The sequence below is a fragment of the Martes martes genome (genome assembly GCF_963455335.1).
Source record: "Martes martes genome assembly, chromosome: 7".
Classification (NCBI taxonomy): Eukaryota; Metazoa; Chordata; class Mammalia; order Carnivora; family Mustelidae; genus Martes; species Martes martes.
Window position 1 is genome coordinate 141,549,525 of NC_137894.1, and position 22,633 is coordinate 141,572,157.

At 59.1% G+C, this 22,633-nt stretch overlaps 2 protein-coding genes across 2 annotated transcripts in view; one reads left to right on the forward strand and one right to left on the reverse strand.

Moving 5' to 3' along the window:
* The window catches only part of DYNC1H1 (dynein cytoplasmic 1 heavy chain 1), a 68,102-nt gene extending 51,348 nt beyond the window's left edge, over positions 1-16,754 (forward strand). Inside the window, exons 49-78 of the mRNA XM_080808611.1 lie at positions 1,034-1,207; positions 1,316-1,435; positions 1,628-1,748; positions 3,037-3,232; positions 3,681-3,798; positions 3,889-4,104; positions 4,699-4,911; positions 5,044-5,171; positions 6,876-7,029; positions 7,408-7,554; positions 7,650-7,800; positions 7,957-8,210; positions 8,294-8,428; positions 8,517-8,611; positions 8,753-8,927; positions 9,115-9,190; positions 9,817-9,977; positions 10,215-10,326; positions 10,429-10,489; positions 10,573-10,696; positions 10,822-10,935; positions 11,771-11,941; positions 12,122-12,339; positions 12,434-12,537; positions 14,239-14,450; positions 14,799-14,952; positions 15,437-15,579; positions 15,737-15,905; positions 16,126-16,253; positions 16,390-16,754. Of these exons, the coding sequence (XP_080664737.1) occupies positions 1,034-1,207; positions 1,316-1,435; positions 1,628-1,748; positions 3,037-3,232; positions 3,681-3,798; positions 3,889-4,104; positions 4,699-4,911; positions 5,044-5,171; positions 6,876-7,029; positions 7,408-7,554; positions 7,650-7,800; positions 7,957-8,210; positions 8,294-8,428; positions 8,517-8,611; positions 8,753-8,927; positions 9,115-9,190; positions 9,817-9,977; positions 10,215-10,326; positions 10,429-10,489; positions 10,573-10,696; positions 10,822-10,935; positions 11,771-11,941; positions 12,122-12,339; positions 12,434-12,537; positions 14,239-14,450; positions 14,799-14,952; positions 15,437-15,579; positions 15,737-15,905; positions 16,126-16,253; positions 16,390-16,518 (4,473 nt within the window). The 3' untranslated portion in view covers positions 16,519-16,754. The remainder of the gene's footprint in view (positions 1-1,033; positions 1,208-1,315; positions 1,436-1,627; positions 1,749-3,036; positions 3,233-3,680; positions 3,799-3,888; positions 4,105-4,698; positions 4,912-5,043; positions 5,172-6,875; positions 7,030-7,407; positions 7,555-7,649; positions 7,801-7,956; positions 8,211-8,293; positions 8,429-8,516; positions 8,612-8,752; positions 8,928-9,114; positions 9,191-9,816; positions 9,978-10,214; positions 10,327-10,428; positions 10,490-10,572; positions 10,697-10,821; positions 10,936-11,770; positions 11,942-12,121; positions 12,340-12,433; positions 12,538-14,238; positions 14,451-14,798; positions 14,953-15,436; positions 15,580-15,736; positions 15,906-16,125; positions 16,254-16,389) is intronic.
* Positions 16,755-17,806: 1,052 nt separating this feature from the next.
* On the reverse strand, positions 17,807-22,387 carry LOC308345412 (uncharacterized protein). Its single transcript, XM_080807528.1, has 4 exons — positions 22,247-22,387; positions 21,532-21,582; positions 18,491-19,027; positions 17,807-17,908 (listed from the first exon to the last, which is right to left on the reverse strand). The coding sequence occupies exons 1-3, from the start codon at positions 22,355-22,357 to the stop codon at positions 18,497-18,499; spliced, it is 693 nt and encodes a 230-aa protein (XP_080663654.1). The 5' UTR covers positions 22,358-22,387; the 3' UTR covers positions 17,807-17,908; positions 18,491-18,496.
* Between the last annotated feature and the right edge of the window lie 246 nt (positions 22,388-22,633).

The following is a 22,633-nucleotide window of genomic DNA, read 5'->3' on the forward strand; positions in this document are numbered from 1 at the left end:
GTGTCCGTCTGCGTGTGTCCGTCCTAGCTGTCCATTCCCAGCCAGGTGTCAGCCTGTTTCCCCTGTAAAAGGCCAGATAGTGAATGTCTTGGGCTTTGTGGACTAGGAGGGTCTCTGAGCTACTCGGCCCTGCCTCGGTACGCAGCCTCCACAGCCCACGTGTGAGCAGGTGGGTAGGGCCGTGTTCTCTAGCGCTGTGTTTGCAGAAACAGGCAGTGGCGGGATTTGGCCCACTGGCTGGGGTTTGCTCACTCCTTATCATGGAAGGGTCCCATTCGCTCCCCTCTGTAAGGCTTTGTAAAACCCACTCTAAGCCTGCGGGTGTCCTGAGGACCGCTGCTCTGCCGCACCCGCAGGCCACCCCCACTGCCTCTGGGATGTGGCCTGGCCCTGGCTTCCCTTGCTGGTCTCATGTTCTGTTGCCCTGCTCTAGCCCGAGGGGCCAGAGGATCTGGTCACACAGAGCTGTGCCCTCTTGCCCTCCTCCTGCTGCCGTCTCTTACTCTGGTGTCCGTGGAAGATCAGCAGAAATCAGAGGGGGCGGGGCGCACAGTACTCCCGTCGTAGAACCTGTTCGTGCAGCGTGCACGTCTGGGTGGCCAAGGTCACCTCTGGGTTGTAGAGACGTTTGAGGAGAGAACTGAGGAGTCCGAGGGGCTCCCTGGGATCTCCCAGGAGGCTGAGCTGAGATCTCAGCTCAAGCGTGACTCCCGAGGGCCGAGTCCGTGCCGCCACGTCACCTGGCAGAGCAGTTAGCTTTCTGAGGTGAAGTCACAGAGAATGTCCTGAAGAGCGACAAGATCGAACTGTTTTTTTTTTTTTTTTAAAGATTTTGTTTATTTATTTGACAGACAGAGATCACAAGTAGGCAGAGAGGCAGGCAGAGAGAGAGGAAGGGAAGCAGGCTCCCTGCTGAGCAGAGAGCCCGATGTGGGGCTCGATCCCAGGACCCTGGGATCATGACCTGAGCCGAAGGCAGAGGCTTTAACCCACTGAGCCACCCAGGCGCCCCAATCGAACTGTTTTCTAAAAGGCTAACGCTCGGCTGGCAAAGCGCGGGGGCAGAACGATGGCCATCACGCCTCGCCACTACCTGGACTTCATCAACCACTACGCCAACCTGTTCCACGAGAAGCGGAGCGAGCTGGAGGAGCAGCAGATGCACTTGAACGTCGGGCTCAGGAAAATCAAAGAGACGGTTGACCAGGTACATCCTAGGGGTTCGCCTCCCTTACGGGCAGGGGGCTGGCATAGGCCCCTTTCCCTGGTCGTTTCCGCATCGTTCCGTTTTCCTCACGTGGCGTCTGTCCCTCAGGTGGAGGAGCTGCGGCGCGACTTGAGGATAAAGAGCCAAGAGCTGGAGGTCAAGAACGCGGCCGCCAACGACAAGCTGAAGAAGATGGTGAAGGACCAGCAGGAGGCAGAGAAGAAGAAGGTGAGTGTTTGCCTCAGGAGCCCCAGCCGGCTGGGCCCGCGCCGGCCGCCTCCGGGAGCATAGCAGGTCTGGTCTGAGTGGGCTTCGGGGTCTGACGGGTTGGGGTTGGGGATGTCTGGACGGGGCAAGGAGTGTTCAGGAGTCACTCAGCAAAGTAGCCAGGACCCATAGCAAGCCTTCCTTGCTGTCTAGGTGATGAGCCAGGAAATCCAGGAGCAGCTGCATAAGCAGCAGGAAGTGATTGCAGACAAACAAATGAGCGTCAAGGAGGACCTGGACAAGGTGGAGCCTGCTGTCATCGAGGCCCAGAATGGTACGTCCGTGTGGTCGGGTCTGGCTCCGTCCTCGGTGCTGCGGAGCGTGGGGGCTGAGCCTGGCCAGTATCTCACGGCTTCCCGAAACGCTGGAGACTGCCTTCCTCTCGGGAAGCAAAGGTTTTTTGTTTGGGTGGTTGGTTGGTGTGTTTTGTTTTTTTTTTTAAGATTTTATTTATTTATTTGACAGAGATCACAAGTAGGCAGAGAGGCAGGCAGAGAGAGAGGGGGAAGCAGACTCTCTGCTGAGCAGAGAACCCGATGCGTGATTTGATCCCAGGACCCTGAGATCATGACCTGAACGGAAGGCAGGGGCTTAACTCACTGAGCCACCCAGGCGCCCCAGAAAGCGAAGTTCTTGTAACCCTGCTTCCACCAGAGTGGAGCCCTTCTCATGAGAGATGGTTGACAAAATAAGGTTTATGTGAATACATGGGGTTTTTTTTTCAAAATCTGGTGATAATTACGTGAATATGCTTTTACGAATCCCTGGCTTGAACGTCAGCAGAAATGCCGTGAAGCGCACAGTGCAGTGTCACCGTCTCGTGGTTGTCCGAGCACGCTCCGGCCGGGCCAGCAACTGCCGACCTAGGTGCCCTAGTGGCCTCTCTCCATCCTGCCTCCAAGCTGGGCCCAGCTGCAGACACTGTGCCCACCCCTGCGGCCACCCCTGCCCCGTGCTCCCTCCTGGCCCCACAGTGTTTGCTCCAAAGGCAAGGGCTTCCTCTTACACCTCAGGAGGAATTGACAGCATCCAAACTACAGATTTTCCTTGAGAGTTGGATTAAATGAGAACTTAATATGGTTCTCACTGCCCAGTAACCACTGAGAAAGTGTTTTCATCAAAGTTTAGGCTGGACAACTGTTTGAGCTTGTGAAAGGCACCGACCATCCTTTTAGAACTGTATTCACCCAGCCAGGCCAGCAGTTTCTAAATTCTGGCAGATTGAAAACATCTTTGCTTAAGTTGTGGAAGACACACACGTGATGAAAATGTCTTTCTGGAGGTAGAGCTAGTGGGGCTGGGAGACCTCTCTGAAGGCAGCGTCCTGCTATATACAGACCGATCGCTGTGGGTTTGCTAATACAGTGAGAACCTCATATTTCAAAGGTCGGTCCCTCCTACCATTCTAGTTTAAGTTTAAAGACAGAAAGTCCTGCTTGCTCAGACCTTCTGAGCGGGGGGCTCCTCCTCATCGGGAGCCACGGCTTTGCTGCACGGCGGCCCCTCACCGCCCTCCCTCTGTCGCCCTCCTGCCCCGCCTCTCCTGCTGCCACTGTGCTCAGCCGTGAAGTCGATCAAGAAGCAGCACCTGGTGGAGGTGCGGTCCATGGCCAACCCCCCCGCAGCCGTGAAGCTGGCGCTCGAGTCCATCTGCCTGCTGCTGGGGGAGAGCACCACGGACTGGAAGCAGATCCGCTCCATCATCATGAGGGAGAACTTCATCCCCACCATCGTCAACTTCTCTGCAGAGGAGATCAGGTGAGCGCTGCCTGGGAGCGGAAGACAGTGCCCAGACGCTGGGAGGTTTCCCTGCTGTGACGCTTGTCACTGTGGCCGGGAGTGTATTCCAGAAGGCAGCGTCCGTTATGTTAGCACTCATGCCTTCCAGGCCGGTTCCCTCAGATAGTTGTCCGGTTTCTCCCTCCCATTCCTGGCACTAGCTCTCCGGTTTCTTGACCCGTGAGCCGAACGCCCGTCAGCACAAGTAGTTGTGACCGCCTTGCCCCAGAGCCCGTGGCGGACACTGCCTCCCGTCGGGAGGGCGGGACGGGCTCAGAGGCCTTCCCCACGGCGGGGCCACTGTCACCCGGAACATGGACGGTCTGCTCACGGGGGCAGCCGATGGGAACCGGCCTTTACGTTGCAGTTTCCTAAAAATTCTACATTCAGCCGACACCTGCCTGGAACTCCGTTTCCTCTCTTACAGCGACGCCATCAGGGAGAAGATGAAGAAAAACTACATGTCCAACCCCAGCTACAACTACGAGATCGTGAACCGGGCGTCCCTGGCCTGCGGGCCTATGGTGAAGTGGGCGATCGCGCAGGTAGGCGGTGCGGCCCGGGGCTCCTGGTGGGGAAAAGCCGCCGCCCCAGGCCGGTGGCCCCCGAAAAAGAACCACCGTCTGTCTCCTCAGCTTAACTACGCCGACATGCTGAAGCGGGTGGAGCCCCTGCGCAACGAGCTGCAGAAGCTGGAGGACGACGCCAAGGACAACCAGCAGAAGGCCAACGAGGTGGAGCAGATGATCCGGGACCTGGAGGCCAGCATCGCCCGCTACAAGGAGGAGTACGCCGTCCTCATCTCGGAGGCCCAGGCCATCAAAGCAGACCTGGCCGCCGTGGAAGCGAAAGTGAGATCCTCCGCAGGCTGAGCCGTCTTCCCGCCCACTGCCCTCCGCTCTGGCCTCGGGCCGTAACAGCCGTGCGCGTGCCCCGCACTCCTCGGCCAGCTCTCGTGTCTGAGAGGTCCTGCCGGCTTCCCCGAGAGTCACTGAGTGGCGTTAATCATGCCAGGGGGTGATCTGAAGCTGGGGAGCCCCCTCCCCACGCCAGCCCCCAGCCTGCGTGTTCGCCCACCTCAGTTTCAGTGGGGTCACCCGTGGTTGGGTGTCTGTCCGGGTCTCAGGTCCGCTGCTGTGTGCTTCCCGTGCCCGTCCTCCTCCTGAGGTCCCAGGATACTCTCCGCCCCTGCCAGCAGTGCCGCCTTCCTCTGGCCGGCCCTCTGCCCCCGGCGCTCTTCCGGCCCAGTCCCCGCTCCCGCCCACGCCTCAAGGCTGACCCCTGCTTCTCCGCACCCCCTCGCGCCCCCTCGTCTTCGGAGACCCGTGGGGGAGCTGGAGCTCTCCCGAGGCTGAGCAGCTGGAGTGTGTTTCTGCCTCCGGCCCGCCCAGAGCCCTGCGGGGGGGCAGGTTTTCCCTTCTCAGCATAAATGATCTTCCCGGTAGGTGAACCGGAGCACCGCCCTTCTGAAGAGTTTGTCTGCCGAACGCGAACGGTGGGAAAAAACAAGTGAGACTTTCAAAAACCAGATGTCCACCATCGCCGGGGACTGCCTCTTGTCAGCCGCGTTTATCGCCTACGCGGGTTACTTTGACCAGCAGATGCGCCAGAACCTGTTCACCACCTGGTCCCACCACTTGCAGCAGGCCAACATCCAGGTAACGGGCGGGGGGCCGCGCCGGCGATAAGCGCGGGAGCCACCCCGCTGTCCGTTCAGCCGGTCCGGTGCTGGCTCGTAAACCGGGCACCCGTAGTTCTGAGGAGGAGGAGTGACCGCCGTCCCCTTTCAGTTCCGCACGGACATCGCGCGCACGGAGTACCTCTCCAACGCCGACGAGCGCCTTCGCTGGCAAGCCAGCTCCCTACCTGCGGACGACCTGTGCACAGAGAACGCCATCATGCTGAAGCGGTTCAACAGGTACGAGCTGGCGCAGAGCAGCTCGAGAGTCCTTGTGTGCGGCGCGCCCGGTGCTGTTTTCTGAAAACGTCTCTGAGGAGCTAAGTGGGAACTTGGCAGTAGGCAGGCGTGGTGCCCATCTCTGCGGGTGGGGTACGCGCGGGCCTCGTCCTTGCTTCCCGCCTGTCTGAATCGTCCTGCTGTGAGCCTCTCTCATGTGAGTGTTCGGGGTGGATTGGCAGGGCTGTGTGTTGGGGCAAACAGTAGAACAGACCCTCTGAGCATATCATAACGACTGCAGATACTTAGTTAAAAAGAGAGGGGAAACCGGTGTACCTGGTTCGTGGCTTAAGAAGCCCAAGTAAGAAGTGCAGTTCCCTCGACCGCAGGCAGGGCGGCTCGACACTGGCTCCAGGAGGTCCTCAGCACCCCCTCCCCACACATACAGGGCCCCTGGCCCTCTCTATGGCAGCTCCCTACCCAGACACCCCGGGTGTTTCTGGCTTCATCTCAGTATCCTGAAATCCTGGAGCCCTTGAAGTGTGTCACTGTCCCATGGACACAAAGGATGAAGACTCACAGATATCATTTGATTCTGCGAGCAGCCCCTCGGGCCCCTCCTGCGGCTCCGTGTCTTGCCCCGTGGTACTGGTGAGAGTGTCGATCCGTCCGTGTGGTCTGTGCTGGGCTGGATTCCTCTGAGTGAGCATACGGGCACTCCTCTGCGCTGTTCCGGCACTAGCCTGGCCCACGTGACAAATGACAAACCTAAGGACGGTGTGTGACTGACAGTAGACTGACAGCGCCTCAGGGGTCCCTCGTCGGGAGCCAGTTAGCAGCTCACTGTGCGTCTCCATGGTGGGCGGCTGGGGTCGTTGCAGACCCGGCCACGCATGTGCTGTGTCTGCAGAGGGCTGCTCCAGCAGGCAGCGAGTGAGGAGGACAGGTGCCACGTGAGAGGGCAGGTGTGCTTCCCACGGACACACGTACCCACATGCACACGTGTGTCTGTAAACGCCTGGAGCTTCTCCGAGTAGAAAACCAGAAACCCGTGACCAAAAATAGAGGAAGGGGGTGGTTCTTCCCACTGTATGCCCTTTCTTTTTTTCTTTTTTTTTTTTTTTAAGATTTTATTTATTTATTTGACAGAGATCACAAGTAGGCAGAGAGGCAGGCAGAGAGAGAAGGGAGGAAGCAGGCTCCCTGCTGATCAGAGAGCCCGATGCAGGGCTCGATCCCAGGACCCTGGGATCATGACCGGAGCCGAAGGCAGAGGCCTTAACCCACTGAGCCACCCGGGCGCCCCCCGTATGCCCTTTCATAGCGTCTGAATTTTGTGCAAACACATGTACATGCAGTACGTTTTTTAAAAAGTGTTTTAATTGGCCACGTGACGCTGGACCCATCACTCTCAGTGCCCCGTCTTCCTCATTCATAAAAGAGACGTGCTAATGGTACCTTTTCCCAGGTTCCTCGTGAGGACTAAGCTGTGTCTGCCATTCATCAGGGTCCCTGGGGGGTTAAACCCGCCCTGCCCTGCCCCAGGGAATCCGTGACTTTGTCAGCTCCCTACAGAAACGCTTCAGAAAGACGGCTTTGGCGTCAAGCCTTTGTGACGCTTGTCTTCGTGGGACTCTGGAGACCATGCTGGAGCGGTGGGGACAGCCTTCCCGTCGTCTTTGTCGAGGCTCCCTGAACCTGCCCTAATGTCACCTCCCCCCTCAGGTACCCGCTGATCATCGACCCCTCCGGCCAGGCCACCGAGTTCATCATGAATGAGTACAAGGACCGCAAGATCACGCGCACCAGCTTCCTGGACGACGCCTTCCGGAAGAACCTGGAGAGTGCGCTGAGATTTGGGAACCCCCTTCTGGTACAGGTGTGTGCAGCAAACACTTGACGGGGTACAAAACTGGAGTCTGTGCCCGCGACAGTGACGGCACTTGTTTGATGTCAAAGGATAAAGGTTTGCGATTGTTCTGTGAAAAGTTGGTCCAACAAAACAGTGTTTAGTCTCGATCATCACAATCCACTGGAACTTTCTGCGCTGATGGTAATGTTCTCTGATCTGTGCTGCCTGCTGCGGTGGACGTGTGTGTGGCCGGGGTGACTGAGGAAACTGAATGTTTTAATGATGTGGCTCAGTGGCTCCTGAGGTGTGTTTGTCTGGAACAGGAGCTCAGAGTCAATGCCCCATTATTTGGGTGAAAATAGATACTGTGGAGCCCTGATCGTTCGTTTGCGTGCGCGTCCGTAGGATGTGGAGAGCTACGATCCGGTGTTGAATCCAGTACTGAACCGGGAAGTGCGGCGAACAGGGGGCAGAGTGCTGATCACCCTCGGCGACCAAGACATAGACTTGTCACCGTCATTTGTCATCTTCTTGTCCACCCGAGATCCAACTGTAAGGAACAAGGCACCTCAGATACGCAGCAGTGACAGCACTTGGTGTCACGGCTCGGGTGACAAAGCAGGCGGTTCTGTTACTCGTTTTGGCAGGTGGAATTCCCACCAGACTTGTGTTCCCGGGTCACATTCGTCAACTTCACGGTCACCCGTAGCAGTCTACAGAGCCAGTGTCTGAATGAAGTCCTGAAAGCAGAAAGGCCAGACGTGGACGAAAAGCGCTCCGATCTTCTTAAACTTCAAGGTGTGTTTCTGGGGCTGGAGCTTCGGGAGTCTTGAGCAGATTGGGGGTGAACTTGGAAGGGACTAGAACACATCAAGTTTATTTAGACACTCGGGAGAGCTTTCCTTCTGAAGGAGCAGGGGTGCCGGCAAACTCGGGGTGTTCCGACCATTTCAGGGGAATTCCAGCTCCGGCTGCGCCAGCTGGAGAAGTCCCTGCTGCAGGCCCTGAACGAGGTGAAGGGGCGCATCCTGGATGACGACACCATCATAACGACCCTGGAGAACCTCAAGAGGGAGGCCGCCGAGGTGACGAGGAAAGTGGAGGAGACGGACATCGTCATGCAGGAGGTGGAGACCGTGTCCCAGCAGTACCTGCCTCTGTCCACCGCCTGCAGTAGCATCTACTTCACCATGGAGTCCCTGAAGCAGGTGACCGTGGGGGCCGCCCACCGTGGGACAGCACGCCACGCGCCACACGCTCCCGCCTAATGGCCATCACCTCCCCCTTCCAGATCCACTTCCTGTACCAGTACTCCCTCCAGTTCTTCCTGGACATTTATCACAACGTTCTGTACGAGAACCCCAACCTCAAGGGCATCACCGACCACACGCAGCGCCTCTCCATCATAACGAAGGATCTGTTCCAGGTAGAGCGCCCGGCGCTTGGCTGTGTCAGGGCGGGGTAGTGGGAGGTCATGGCTCAGGGACCGCAGTGTGGGCTGCTCTCGTCCCCAGGTGGCATTCAACCGGGTGGCCAGGGGCATGCTGCACCAGGACCACATCACGTTCGCCATGCTGCTGGCCAGAATCAAGCTGAAGGGCGCCGTCGGGTAAGGTCGGCCGCCCCACATTGGGGGTCGCCTGCAAGCATGGGATGAGGCCTTAAAGGGAATAAATTCCTTCCTGTGACCGCTCCTTCAGGGGCGGCAAAAGTGAATCGGAGATCCCTGCTAACCTGTTGCCTCCTCCAGGGAGCCCACCTACGACGCCGAGTTCCAGCACTTCTTGAGAGGGAAGGAGATCGTCCTGAGTGCTGGCTCGACGCCCAAGATCCAGGGCCTGAGCGTGGAGCAGGCCGAGGCGGTCGTGAGGCTGAGCTGTCTCCCTGCGTTCAAAGACCTCATTGCAAAGGTTCAAGCCGACGAGGTAAGTGTTCGGACGCTTCCTGGCCTCTTCCAGGAAATTGGCCGTGAGGGATTGCGTGTGTCGCGTTCACGTGGGCCGTCTGATACATTCGTCTCGACTTCTCTGCCCACAAAACGAGCTCTGCTCCGCGGCAACACTCTCTCTCTCTCTCTCTCTCTCTCTCTCTCTCTCTCTCTCGTCTCCACAGCAATTTGGCATCTGGCTGGACAGTAGCTCCCCGGAGCAGACGGTCCCGTACCTCTGGAGTGAGGAAGCCCCGTCCAGTAAGCCCGTGTCAGGCTCCCTGTGTTTTCATTCTGGACCCAAATATAAAATTGGGCTTTGCTGCTCGGGTGAAGGGACGCTTCCAAAAAAAAAGTCAGCAATTCCTGAAATAAGTTATCTCACCGTTAAAACATGAGGTCCTAAGTCCTGCTGCACTCACGCTTGAAGACGGCGAGAGATCTAAATAGGCCGAACCTGTGCTGGCCGGCTACAGCGGGTGGGGGGGGGTGGTGGGTGGACGAGCTCCAGCACTGCCCTCCAGCAGGGGTGGGGCTGGCGGTCGCTGGCAGCGTCCCTAGACAGTGTCGGCGCTTAAAGGTTCTCAGCAACACATGGGTGTCCGTGGAGTCCTTTAAACCAGTAACTGCCACAGTAGGCACAGAGGGGCCCACGAAGCAGACACTGTCACACGTATGTCCTGAGGGTTCACTGAAGACAGGAGGTGGTGGCCGTGCTCCTTGGAGCAGCGAGGACCAGGAGCGGCAGCACAGTGTCTCGGGTCACTTGAGCTGAGTCTCGTATACCGAGTGTCATCAGGCCAGGGCTTGTCATGGGACTGGTCCCAGCGGGGGCGGCTCAGAGTCTCTGCTGCGCCCGCCCCCAGCCCTGTGCTTGCCTCTTGCAGCACCCATCGGGCAGGCCATCCACCGCCTGCTCTTGATTCAGGCTTTCCGCCCCGACCGCCTGCTGGCCATGGCCCACATGTTTGTGTCCACAAACCTGGGGGAGTCTTTCATGTCCATCATGGAGCAGCCGCTCGACCTGACCCACATCGTGGACACTGAGGTACGGCTCTGGCTCCCTGCAGGCCCGGGTGCGCCTCACCTCCTCCGGCAGCCGGTCACTAGCTCCTCGTCAGGCCACACGCCTGCTCCAGGCTAACCCCCAACCTGGGCCGTCCCACGGCGCCCACACCTCAGGGCCGGGGAGCCTTCACAAGGCCTGCCCGTGGGGCTCTCTCCTCGACAGCTCCACCATCTGCTGGGAAGCCCCCTGCCTTAGTTCTGATCTCTTCACCTCTAGGTCAAGCCCAATACTCCCGTCCTGATGTGCTCCGTGCCTGGGTATGACGCCAGTGGGCACGTCGAAGACCTTGCAGCTGAACAGAACACACAGATCACTTCGATTGCGATCGGTAAGGGCGCCTGATGAATGTTCCGGGCTGAAGCCCCTTGGAATTCGTGGTGGGCCCTGAGGCCCAGGCCTGCCTTGCTGACACTGAGTTTTCTGGCACCAGGCTCCGCGGAAGGCTTCAATCAAGCAGACAAAGCGATCAATACGGCCGTGAAGTCAGGCAGGTAGGCTGGCTTTGTTTCAGAAAGCCTTAGTCCCCGAGAATTGCGCCCAGAAGCCTGAAGTGTGGCTGCGGCTGTCCCGGCAGGTGGGTGATGCTGAAGAACGTGCACCTGGCCCCCGGCTGGCTGATGCAGCTGGAGAAGAAGCTGCACTCCCTGCAGCCGCACGCCTGCTTCCGGCTCTTCCTCACCATGGAGATCAACCCCAAGGTGCGTGCCGGCGGGCGTGCCAAGTGCGCGCAGCCACTTTCTGTCCCAGCGCCGTGTGCGTGCGTGCGTTGTCGAGCCGAAGCGCACAGTGAACTGGACCGTGACGGGCACCGTGTCCCCCTCAGGTGCCCGTGAATCTGCTGCGAGCGGGCCGCATCTTCGTGTTTGAGCCGCCCCCGGGGGTGAAGGCCAACATGCTGCGGACGTTCAGCAGCATCCCCGTCTCGCGGATCTGCAAGGTACACGTGGATTTCTCCCGGCACGCTGGGTCTGCAATAGTCCGGGACACCCGTCCCATCACCAGACTCGGGAGCAGGTGCCCATGCTTCCCAGAAGCGCCAAAACGGCTAACTGCACTGGAAATGTCCTGAGCCAGAAGTCCCTTCCTGAGAATAGGCTGAAAGATACATGTGCTCGGTGTTGGGTCGTGAGGCGGTAACGGGCAGGCTCCCCGGTGAGCAGACACCCCCGCAGAGCCCCAGGCCGAGCACAGATTGTGTCCGGGGTAGGTGTCTGGCAGGCCTGTGCTCCCAAGCCTGGTCCCTTGAGGCTCATGGGCAGGAAGAGGGGGCTCCTTAAGTGCAGTTTTATTTTGTGCCATAATCCAGTTTTGCTGAGTTTCAGAAAACCTGGTAGCGTTTTTTGTGGTTGAATAATTGATCTACACGGTGTTATTGGAATGTGCCCTTATTAATAGGAAAGTTAGCATAACTGCCGGCAGTATTGGTATTAATGTGCCTCATTGGAAGTCCTAATGCTCAACGTTCAAGGTGGAAACCTTTTTTTTTTTTTTAAGATTTTATTTATTAGATGATACGCACACGAGCAAGGGGTGGGGGGACAGAGGGAGAGGGAGAAGCAGGCTCCCCGCTGAGCGGGGAGCCCGACATGGGGCTCGATCCCAGGACCCTGAGATCATGACCCGAGTCAAAGGCAGGTACTTAACTGACTGAGCCACCCAGGCGCCCCTGGAAGGCTCTTTTTAAAACTTTGACAAAGGAGCCACACTATTGTCTTAGCTAGAAAGGGTGCTGCTTTGTGGGGACTCCATCATTGCTAACCTTCCTCATCCAGTCTCCCAATGAGCGCGCGCGCCTGTACTTCCTGCTGGCCTGGTTCCATGCGATCATCCAAGAACGCTTGCGCTATGCACCCCTGGGGTGGTCGAAGAAGTACGAATTTGGGGAGTCTGACCTACGTTCGGCCTGCGACACGGTGGACACGTGGCTGGACGACACAGCAAAGGCAAGCGCAGACTGCCGGGCCACAGACGGGAGGGGGCGCTCAGAATTGCTCGTGGGTGTGGCAGACGGTGGGGAGTCCCATCTGTCGTAGGGGTGAGGAAGAAACCTGCCCCCCAGGACAGCCAAGCTGTGCTGGTGCCCCTCCGACCTGCCCCCGCAAACCCCAGCCTTTCTCACCCAGGGGAGGCAGAACATCTCGCCAGATAAGATCCCCTGGTCTGCACTGAAGACCCTGATGGCCCAGTCCATCTACGGGGGACGAGTGGACAACGAGTTCGATCAGCGTCTGCTCAACACTTTCCTGGAGCGTCTTTTCACAACAAAAAGCTTTGATAGTGAATTTAAGCTGGCCTGCAAGGTCGACGGGCACAAAGACATTCAGATGCCAGATGGCATCAGGTACGAGCCTGCCTCCCGTGACCTTGACCTTTGCCACACCAGGCACTTGACCGCATCTGGCAGAAGGGCATTTCCGAATGTGCTGGTTTTCCAGGCGAGAGGAGTTTGTCCAGTGGGTGGAGCTGCTCCCCGACACTCAGACGCCCTCCTGGCTGGGCCTTCCCAACAACGCCGAGAGAGTCCTGCTCACCACCCAGGGTGGGTACCCCGCGCGCCCGGCCCCCCACTGGCCCTTCTGCTGCTGCCTGCTCCTGCCTCCACCCTAAGGAGAGGGGGAAAAAGTCGGTTCCGGGTGGCGTCTCTTCCCGGTCTAGGCTCAGGCCCTTGAGATCTGGAAATTACGTGTTGGTTTCAGCAGACCTCATTTCTTTTTCTTTAAGGAATTGAAAGGTGCCTGGTATTACATGAGGGTTTTTTGTTCTGGGTTTTTTTGTGTTTTTTTTTTTTTTTAAGATTTATTTATTTATTTGACAGAGAAATCACAAGTAGGCAGAGAGCGTGGGGGGGTAGTGGTGGGAGGGAGCAGGCTCCCTGTCGAGCAGAGAGCCTGATGCCGGACTTGATCCCAGGACCCTGAGCTCATGACCTGAGCCAAAGGCAGACACTTAACCCACTGAGCCACCCAGGCGTCCATTACATGAGGTTTTAAAATCAGTTTTTATTAGAGTAGTTCTTAAAATTTTTCCTTTCCTGTCCCTTTTTTTTTTCAAGACTATTCAAGAAATATCTAACGCAGTGGTTTTCAGAGTGTGGTCCCCAGCCCGGCTCAGCAGCCTCCTCACAACGTCTATAAACACAGATTCTCAGGGCCAGCTTCAGGCGTCCTGAGTCTGAAGCCTGGGTCCGCCCCCCCACCCCCCCCCCCCCCGCCCCCGTCTGCTCCAGCACGCGCTCCCCGTGGCAGCTGTGTCCGCGAGCTTGTACCCACTGATCTAACCCAGACTTGTCTTTATGGGAACCAGGCCCAGAAAAGACTTTGAGATTCGCCCAAACTCACCCAGCTGCTTGATAGTTCCCTTCAGGCCATCCCTTCAGCTCTGCACGAGAACCCCTAGTTACCGCACTTCCTGAGGACCACCTTGACCCCGTGCCAATCCACTCCCCACTCTGTGAGGCGGCCATGGTCCCCTAGGTCACCAAGACAAGAAGCTGGGCTGCCAGCCATTGTCAGTTTGAGGCCTAGGTGCAGGGCAGGCTCTGGCGGGTCCGGGGCTGGGCGGGAAGCACACCCTTGTCCAAAAGCCTATACTGAGGTCATACAGTGTTTTAACACTGGTGGCACCTGCTTTGGCCCCATGACACGGGGATGGTGTGTAGGATTTCTCCCTCCCCCTGTCCTAACACCAGCTGGATGCCTGGATAGGGCCGCTCAGTATTAACGAGCCCCAGACATCACACCGCGTCCCCCCTTAGAGCATCCCCGAAGGCCTGGGCTGATGGCTGCCCCCCTCGGGAGGCCCTGGCATTTGAGCCCAGACGAGCCTGTCCTCTCTGCTCCAGCCTCCGGTGTGGTTCAGGGACTGGACCTCCAGCTGTCCCAGGCCAGGTGAGGGACAGGATGACACGAGGCGGGGGTCAGTGTTTGAGGCAGAGCAGTGGGCATGGGCAGCCCAGGACCACAGCCCGGCGGCCTCCCCTGCCCCAGAGCCCAGCCCTGCAGGAGCGCCCAGGCGTGTGAATTCGGAGGGTCGAGCAGCCCAGTCTTGTCTTGCACTCAGGCTGCTGGCTCCGTCCAGCCGACTCCATCTGGTCGTCGTCTTCCTCTGTGTGCGCCACTTTACTCCCTGGCCCGGTGTCCCCACGTGGAACCGTGCAGTGATGCATGATGTGGCCCGTATGCTCACGTCCCTTCTCCTCTGCTCTCTGCCCTCCCCCCGCCCCCGCCTCTGCTGGGTGCAGGCGTGGACATGATCAGCAAGATGCTGAAGATGCAGATGCTGGAGGACGAGGACGACCTGGCCTACGCCGAGACCGAGAAGAAGGCGAGGACCGACTCCACGTCCGACGGGCGCCCGGCCTGGATGCGGACCCTGCACACCACCGCCTCCAACTGGCTGCATCTCATCCCGCAGACGCTGAGCCACCTCAAGCGGACGGTGGAGAACATCAAGGTGGCCGGGCGTGGGCGGGGCCGCCTCGGGGGTCCACGCTCCGGGCGGGCTCGGGCTCCTCTCGGAGCCTGTGGGCGGCTGCGCCCACACTCAGGCGTGAGGGCGGGTCTCTCGCCGGGGCTCCGTGTGCACGAGCGTGGTGAGGGAGTCCCGGAGGAGGCGGCGGAGGAACCGTCCCTCTCCTCTTTGGGGCGCACGACCAGGTTCCCACCCACTTGGTGCGAAATCTCGTCCGGGAGCGAGCCGCGGGCCTCGGGCTGGGCTGGCGCGGTGAGGTCCTCCGGGAGGACGGGCTCTTCCCAGACTCTCCCCTTCACCCAGGCCTTCTCGTCTCTTCGACAATCTTAGGACCCCCTGTTCAGGTTCTTTGAGAGGGAAGTGAAGATGGGCGCCAAGCTGCTGCAGGACGTGCGCCAGGACCTCGCGGATGTCGTCCAGGTGTGCGAAGGGAAGAAGAAACAGACCAACTACCTGCGCACCCTCATCAACGAGCTGGTGAAAGGTGCGGCCCTCCCTGCACGGGGGCAGTAGGCGGCGGGGCCTGGGCCGGCCTGGCGCATCTCCTCCTGTGCCCATGTCCCTGGGGGCCGGGCTCACAAGGGCCTGAGGTTTTTTCTTATTTGCTGGCTCCCTGAACGTTTATTAAATCTTTACAGTTTTTAGGGGGATGGCCAGCACATTGAAAGGTGGGGAGCTTGAGTCTAAAGGTACAGGGAGCCCCCAGGGGTCTCCCATCCACCCCAAGAGCCGGAATTGGGGGGTGAAGCCCAGCGGCTTGTGTGAGGGGAGTTAGCCGCCAAGGCAGTCTTTGGGGGGTGATTGTGGCCCCCCCAGACACCCCCCCTCAGCCTGGACAAGCAGATGCAGGGGTGCGGGCAAGGGAGGGAGGCAGGCAGAGCAGAGAAGCTGCTGACTGCTAGCCGAGTGACCCCTGTGTGCCCGGGGGACAGTCAGAATGACACTGTCAGGGGTCACCTTGTGTACAGGGATCCTGCCTCGGAGCTGGTCACACTACACTGTGCCCGCGGGCATGACCGTCATCCAGTGGGTGTCCGACTTCAGCGAGAGGATCAAACAGCTACAGAACATCTCCCAGGCCGCTGCATCCGGGGGTGCTAAGGAGCTGAAGGTGGTGAAGGCTGCCCCGCTGGGGGTGGGGGGGGTGCGGGAGCTGTCCTGGGCGGGAGAGGAGCACTCGGGGGCCCAGGGGGCAGGCACAGACCCCAGCATGACCCGAGGGAAGGGGTGGCGCTCGCTGCTCACCGGAGGGCTGTTGCCTCCTACAGAACATCCACGTGTGTCTGGGCGGCCTGTTTGTGCCCGAGGCATACATCACCGCCACCAGGCAGTACGTGGCCCAAGCCAACAGCTGGTCCCTGGAGGAGCTCTGCCTGGAGGTCAATGTCACCACCTCCCAGAGTGCCACCCTGGATGCCTGCAGCTTTGGGGTCACGGGTGAGTTGGGGTCCGCAGCCACTCTGGGCTTCTCCCTGTGACAGCCCGTCCCTGTACCCGGGCCTCCTCACAGGTGGTCCTGGTGGCTGGTGGCCTTCCAGGGCTGCTCCCAGTCCAACGTGTCTGAGGGGCGGTTGGCAGCACGCCAGAGCCGTGCACTGCGTCACCGAGAGTCATACAGCCGTTACCACTGGTGACGGGGCCTGACTGCCTCCCGCAGGTCTGAAGCTTCAGGGGGCCACGTGCAGTAACAACAAGCTGTCGCTGTCCCACGCCATCTCCACGGTCCTCCCTCTGACGCAGCTGCGCTGGATCAAGCAGACCAATGCCGAGAGGAAGGCTAACGTGGTGAGTGGCCCCTTCCAGCCATCGGGGATCAGCAGGTGCCCCGTGTCCCCACCCCCCTCCCCGCATGCAGCCTGTCTCCAGGGCTGCCGTGGGCCGTCTCTGCCTGAGCCAGCGGTGAGCCCGTCCTCTCCTCTAGGTGACCTTGCCTGTCTACCTGAACTTCACTCGGGCAGACCTCATCTTCACGGTCGACTTCGAGATCGCCACCAAGGAGGACCCACGCAGCTTCTACGAGCGCGGTGTGGCTGTCCTCTGCACGGAGTGAAGCTCGACTCCCTCGCCCCCTTTCTGTAGTCGTAACTATTTATGTCTCTTCATCGTTCAACTGCTGGGAGGAAGTGGACGTGTCGGAGGAAAGTCCTTGGTGCGCCGTCGCCGTCGCCGTCGGAGGAAGCGGAGCGCGGGCTGCGGGCCGGGACGGCAGAAGCTGGCAGGACTCCGTTAGGTGCCTGGGGAGGCGCTGTAGCTTGGCTTGTTCGGGGAATAAAACACTAAGCACGACCCGGCCTCCCGCCTCTTCTGTCTCCGTCTCCTTGCGGCGCCGAAGCTCGGGGCCTGGGGGCTCTTCCCGCACAGAAACAAACCCCTGGCCTGGCCAGGCAAAGTGGGCGCCCGTGCGGGAAGGGCCTGGACCCTGTCGCCCACCCCTCGTGCTACAGTCTGGCGGCAGGTTGGGTCACATGAGGGCATGGATGCCCTCCGCCGGCCGGCCCGCCATCCCGTGTCCCCCCGGGGTGCCTGCCTTCCCCCAGATCCTGGGGTGGCCGCCGGGCCTTAGCACAGAGCCCACGGTGAAAACCTGTTCTGCTGCTGCTGCCCCCGTGACCCACGCTCATCCACCAGCCAAGTGACGATCCGGGGCTGAGGGGGTGCCGAAGCCCCTGCCTCCCACCCCCACCACTTTCCTGGAGCTGCGAGGCTCCGCTGTCCCCAGGCCCTGGGGACAGAGTCCACTGCTTCCCCACCCAGTTTGGACTGTTCTGTCAGGAATCTAATTGTTCTCTCTGAACCATTAAGGGCTCTTAGCTTTTCTACAGCGAGATTCCTAAATGGGGCTGTAGGCTGTGAGAGCTGGGACCAGGCCTGAGGAAGTAAAACCCACAGAAAAGCCACCATGGGCATCTGTCCCGCCTACCTCCCGTGCCCACCGCGCCCAGGTAAGGGTCCCGGGCACAGGAGGAACACCGCCACCCTGGAGGGGGTGCAGAGCAGGTTCCTGAACGGGGGGTGAGCAGAAGCCGCTTGCCGGGGGGAAGGGCCCGCCACCCCAGGTCTGGGCTGGAAGCTCCCCCGTCAAAGGCTTCCCACGTGCCCCAGGTGTGCCCGACGCACCCACTTGCTGCCTCCCAAAGCCCCACACCTCTTGGAGCCCCAACCCCACGCGAAGCTCAGCCCATGGGGCCTGAGGGACCACCCCCCCCCCACGCCGGGGCCACCCTGTTGCAGGGGCCAGTCTTCCTCATCCTCAGTGGGCAGAGCCTGCAGACCGGGGCTGAAGAGAACACCTGCGCCCGCCCCCGCCGGCCCACCAGGACGAAGCAGCAGCTCTCGGCCTCGCTCGCTTCCCTTTTATTGGCACTTGGGGACAGCTGTCCTAGTCGTGTGGGCAGCGGCCACCCGGCGCTGGCACCAGACTTGTACTCAGTTCATGCCTGCTGGGGAGGAAAAGGCCCAGTGAGCAAACCCACAGCAACTGGGGAAAGGGTCAAAGAGCCGCCACCGCCCCTTTTTTTTTTTTAACTGTTGGCACATCAAGTCCATGATCGTGTCAACAGCCAGAGCCCACAGCTCAGAGCATCCCTCCTCTGGAAACAGACATGGAGCGGGGTGGCTTCCCAAGGGGCCGGTGGGGGACGGGGCAGCTCACGCGCGAGTCCACACCCCTCCTGGCCACCCCCCACGGCCACCCCCACCCAGAGCAAACACTCAGGGAGGGGGGACAACCATGGGCACCAGGAGTCAAGATTCAAGAAAAAAATCACTAGTTCTACAGAAACATGAATAGTAACAGGAAAGAAACTCTCGAGTTTAGGGGAGGGGCGTCCCGTGACCCAGGACCCTTCCTCGGCTGGAAAAACCCATTTTCCGGCACAGTTGGTGGGCACTCAGGTGCTCCTTACTTCAGACCTACACAGGGCAAGTGTGTCGTGGAAACAAGTCCATCGGCGACAGCTGTGACCCACGGGTTCCTCTCGGGGCTCTAGGACCCTTCCCGAGCTAACTCTAACTCGGCTCACCTTGGTCTAGGCCACATACTGCTTCTTTCTCTTATTTTTCTCAGGTTCTGCAAGTAAAAGTTCCAGTTTCCTCTTGGAGAAGGTGAGCTTGGGTCCCTTGTCCTTCTCACCCCCGAGTCTGGGTGGCGGCCCGGTGGCTCTGGTTCTGCCCTGCAAGGGGCGGCAGGGCTCCGGGGGGCCCGCGGCGGGGAGGAGGGGGCCGGCTGCCCTGGGCCACGGGTCCTCGGTCATCCTCCAGTCTTCCGGCGACCCCAAGCGCCTGGCTGCCCGGCCTCGGGCCTCGGGGCTGCTGGCCTCCGCGGGCTGCATATCCACGTCGTTGGCCTCGAGGGACGTGGGGCCCCGGCTGGCCGCTCTCAGCGGGAGGTCTGCGGTTTTGGACGAGAGAGCGTCTTCTACGCTAACTTCTCCCGGGCTCCCGCACCTGCGCGCGTGGGAAGGCCCAGTACCATTCGCGTCGCCCGGAGAACAGTCACTGTGGCTGGAGGCCGGGTGACCAGGGGGATCTTCTGAATCGCCATCGAAAGGATCTAAAAACTGAGCACAAAACTACTTCTGAGCCAGACGGCAATCCCTACCAGGAGAAAGTACAACACGCCCCTCCCACACACAGATTATTTCTTCCATCACTGATGTTGGCAAATTCTGCCAATGCATCTGCTTCTTGAATCATTAAAAATGCCTTAGACAGGGGCGCCTGGGTGGCTCAGTGGGTTAAAGCCTCTGCCTTTGGCTCAGGTCATGATCTCAGGGTCCTGGGATCGAGCCCCGCATCGGGCTCTCTGCTCATCGGGGAGCCTGCTGCCCTTCCCGCCACCGCCTGCCTCTCTGTCTACTTGTGATCTCTGTCTGTCAAATAAATAAATAAAATCTTAAAAAAAAAAAAAATGACTTAGACAGGGGCCACTGTTGGTTTCGACTCCAGCCCTGATCTCAGGGTCGTGGCATCAAGCCCCGCAAAGGGCTCCGTGCTCAAAGTGGAGTCTGCTCGTCTCACTCCCTTCCCTACCCTCCCTAACCCGAACCTCCCTGCTTCAAAAATAAATAAATCTTTTTCAAAAATGCATTAGACAGGGCTGCCTGGGTGGCTCAGTGGGTTAAAGCCTCTGCCTTCGGCTCAGGTCATGATCCCGGGTTCCTGGGATCGAGCCCCACATCGGGCTCTCTGCTCAGCGGGGAGCCTGCTTCCTCCTCTCTCTCTGCCTGCCTCTCTGCCTACTTGTGATCTGTCTGTTAAATAAATAAATAAAATATTTTAAAAAATAATACATTAGACAAATACCTCCTCACATCCCAAAAGCTTGAGGGTCCGCTACCACTGGGGGCCCAATCTGGGTCCCATCACTTAAAGCCCTTGTCCCAGGGCTGCGCACCAGCCCTGCCAGCCCGGTCCACACCGCCCAGCCCACCCCTGGGGGTCTGAGCTCACTTCCTCCCAACATCCGGTTCCTGGCTCACCCCACCCTGTCCCTGACCGCCCGCCACCCCCATGTGCAGGGCTGGCCAGAGGCAGAACGGAGCGTTCGGGGGCAGAGTTCATGGTTTTCAAAGGTGCCTGTGGGCTGTGCCCCGTTTCTGAGCAGCAGCCGTGGGCGACACAGCCCATCTTCCTCGGCAGCCTCCTACCTCTGTGACCACCTCTGAGGCGCCCCTGGAGCTCTCTGGACCTCAAGCCCCACGGCTCCTCGCCCCTGACCTTGCACCCGATTTCCCGGCTCTTACTCCAGCTGTTCCCCTCCCTGCATCTGTGCTCTTGACTGAGCCGCTCTGGCAGCACATGTCTCTCTCCAGGGACGTCTGAGTCCCCGCAACCGACCGCTGTCCCTTCCTGCGCTGTGGGGAGCTGCACCCCATGAACCTCCAGGGCCAGGTTGAGACCCCCTCTCAGATACACCAACGGACCCTGCCCCTGCTGGGTCGGCCCGTCGGAAGGGTTTTGCTCCCCGTGGAGCCGCGGGCAGAAATGGCCCGGGGGTCACCCCATGTGGGGAGTAAAAACCTGCCGAGGGCCTTATTTCTCCCGCGGACAGGCGACATGGTCACATACGCACCCCCCCCAAAAAAAGGTAAAAATAAAAATAGTTTCACACCATAATCTGTAGACAGCCGTAATCATTTCAGATTCAGAAATGGGCAGAATTGGGTTTTACAGAGCCAGCATCATGGGACCCCATGGCGGAGCAGTCACCAGCCCCAAGAGGCCTCGAGGCCCAGACTAGGGTGCATGTGGGGGACCGTGACGGGCTCACCCCCCACATAAACCAACAGAGTCCAGCCTCGTAGACAGAGAGGCCCAATGGGGCAGGCGATCCCTGGCCACACAGCTAGGGTTAGACCCTTACCTGGGATCCCTAAACTCCACAAGACCACGTGTCAACTACACCCGGATTACTGATTTTAATTTTTTTTTTTATTTTATTTATTTGACAGACAGAGATCACAAGTAGGCAGAGAGGCAGGCAAAGAGGGGGTGAAGGAGGCTTCCCGCTGAGCAGAGAGCCCGATGCGGGGCTTGATCCCAGGACCCTGGGACCATGACCTGAGCCGAAGGCAGAGGCTTAACAACTGAGCCACCCAGGTGCCCCAATAAAATAGATTCTTTAAAAAATAATAATAAACTGGGGCACCTGGGTGGCTCTTATAAAACAGAGTAACTCCAGGGGCGCCTGGGTGGCTCAGTGGGTTAAATCCTCTGCCTTCGGCTCAGGTCATGATCCCAGGGTCCTGGGATCGAGCTCCACATCGGGCTCTCTGCTCAGCAGGGAGCCTGCTTCCTCCTCTCTCTCTCTGCCTACTTGTGATCTCTCTCTTGTCAAATAAATAAATAAAATCTTAAAAAACAAAAACAAAAACAAAAACAAAACACAGTAACTCCAGTCTTTCGCATCACAAAAGAGCGCACACAAGCAGGCCCCAAACCACTCTCCTTGGAAGGCCTACTTGCAAGGTTGACCTGTGGCTGGTTCTGGGGACTTGACATTGGGGACAGCTCCACCAGCCCTCAATGGGGAGAGTGGCTCTTGGCTCATTCTGTCACGTACCTCTCTCCAGATACCTTCAATTAAGTCCATGTGATTCTTTTTGTGATTGGCCTGGAGAAATTAAAAAAAAAAAAAAAGTCTGAATAAGCCTTTCTAGGAAGGCAGGCAGACCAACGGCAGCTAGTGTTCTAGGGCCAGGGACCGAGGGACGGCAGCCGTTCCCGCCACACCGGACCCTCAGAGGAAGGCAGCCCTTGGCGGGTGGGCAAGACGCACCTCCTGGTTTAAGGGACTAAAATACAAACCTGGGCCGCCGGGAATAGGAAAAGGAGGACCAGGAATACAGCGAGAAGGCAGCTGGATGTGATCCCCATCTCACTGGGAACAGAAAACTCTGCACTCATTCTAAACCCAAACCTAGAAGATCATGGAAGATTCTAGATTATCTGTCTTAACTCCTTCCTTCCTTTATAGGAGCTGAGGCCAGACAACGGCCAGTCCTTGCTCAGGGCCCTCTGAAGAACCCCGGGGCTGGTATCAGATGTTCTAAAACCCTCCCCAAGGATCCCAGGCTTCTGGGGGAAAAGGCTTTTGTTTTTTCTTGATCAAAATGCAGGAGTTTGAACCCATCGACATTTGAGCAGGGAAGAAAGACCCATAAAGATTTTACCAGGAACCACCAAGAAGAGGAGCCAGGACGCCTGGTCCGGGGATCACGGGTTGCCCCACCCGCCCCGCCCCGGCACCCCCAGGAGGGCAAGGGCGGCGAGAGCACCTTGAAACGATGGAGTGTGTTTCTCTGCCTCTTGCGGAAGCCGGCCCTGGTGCTGGCCGAGCTGAAGGCCACCCTGATGCAGGTGGGGCGGCCGCACCTCAGACCGGCCATGGCTTGGGGGCCAGCTATGACGGACTTTTCACTGCACTGGAAAACATCAAGTTCACGGGACGAAGCCCAGGTCACTGGTGGCTGGGGTGGGGGAGGGGCAGCCTCCCCAAGGGCAGGCGCCCAGCAGGAGGGCGTCCCCGGGAGCTGTCTGGCTGTTCGTCCAAGTCAGATCTACCTGCCCCAGGGGTAAATTGTACTGGGTTCCATCTTGCCAAGACAAATCTAGGGGGGTCTTCAAAATATTTTGTGGTTAACCCTCTGGGGCCAGCTGGCGGT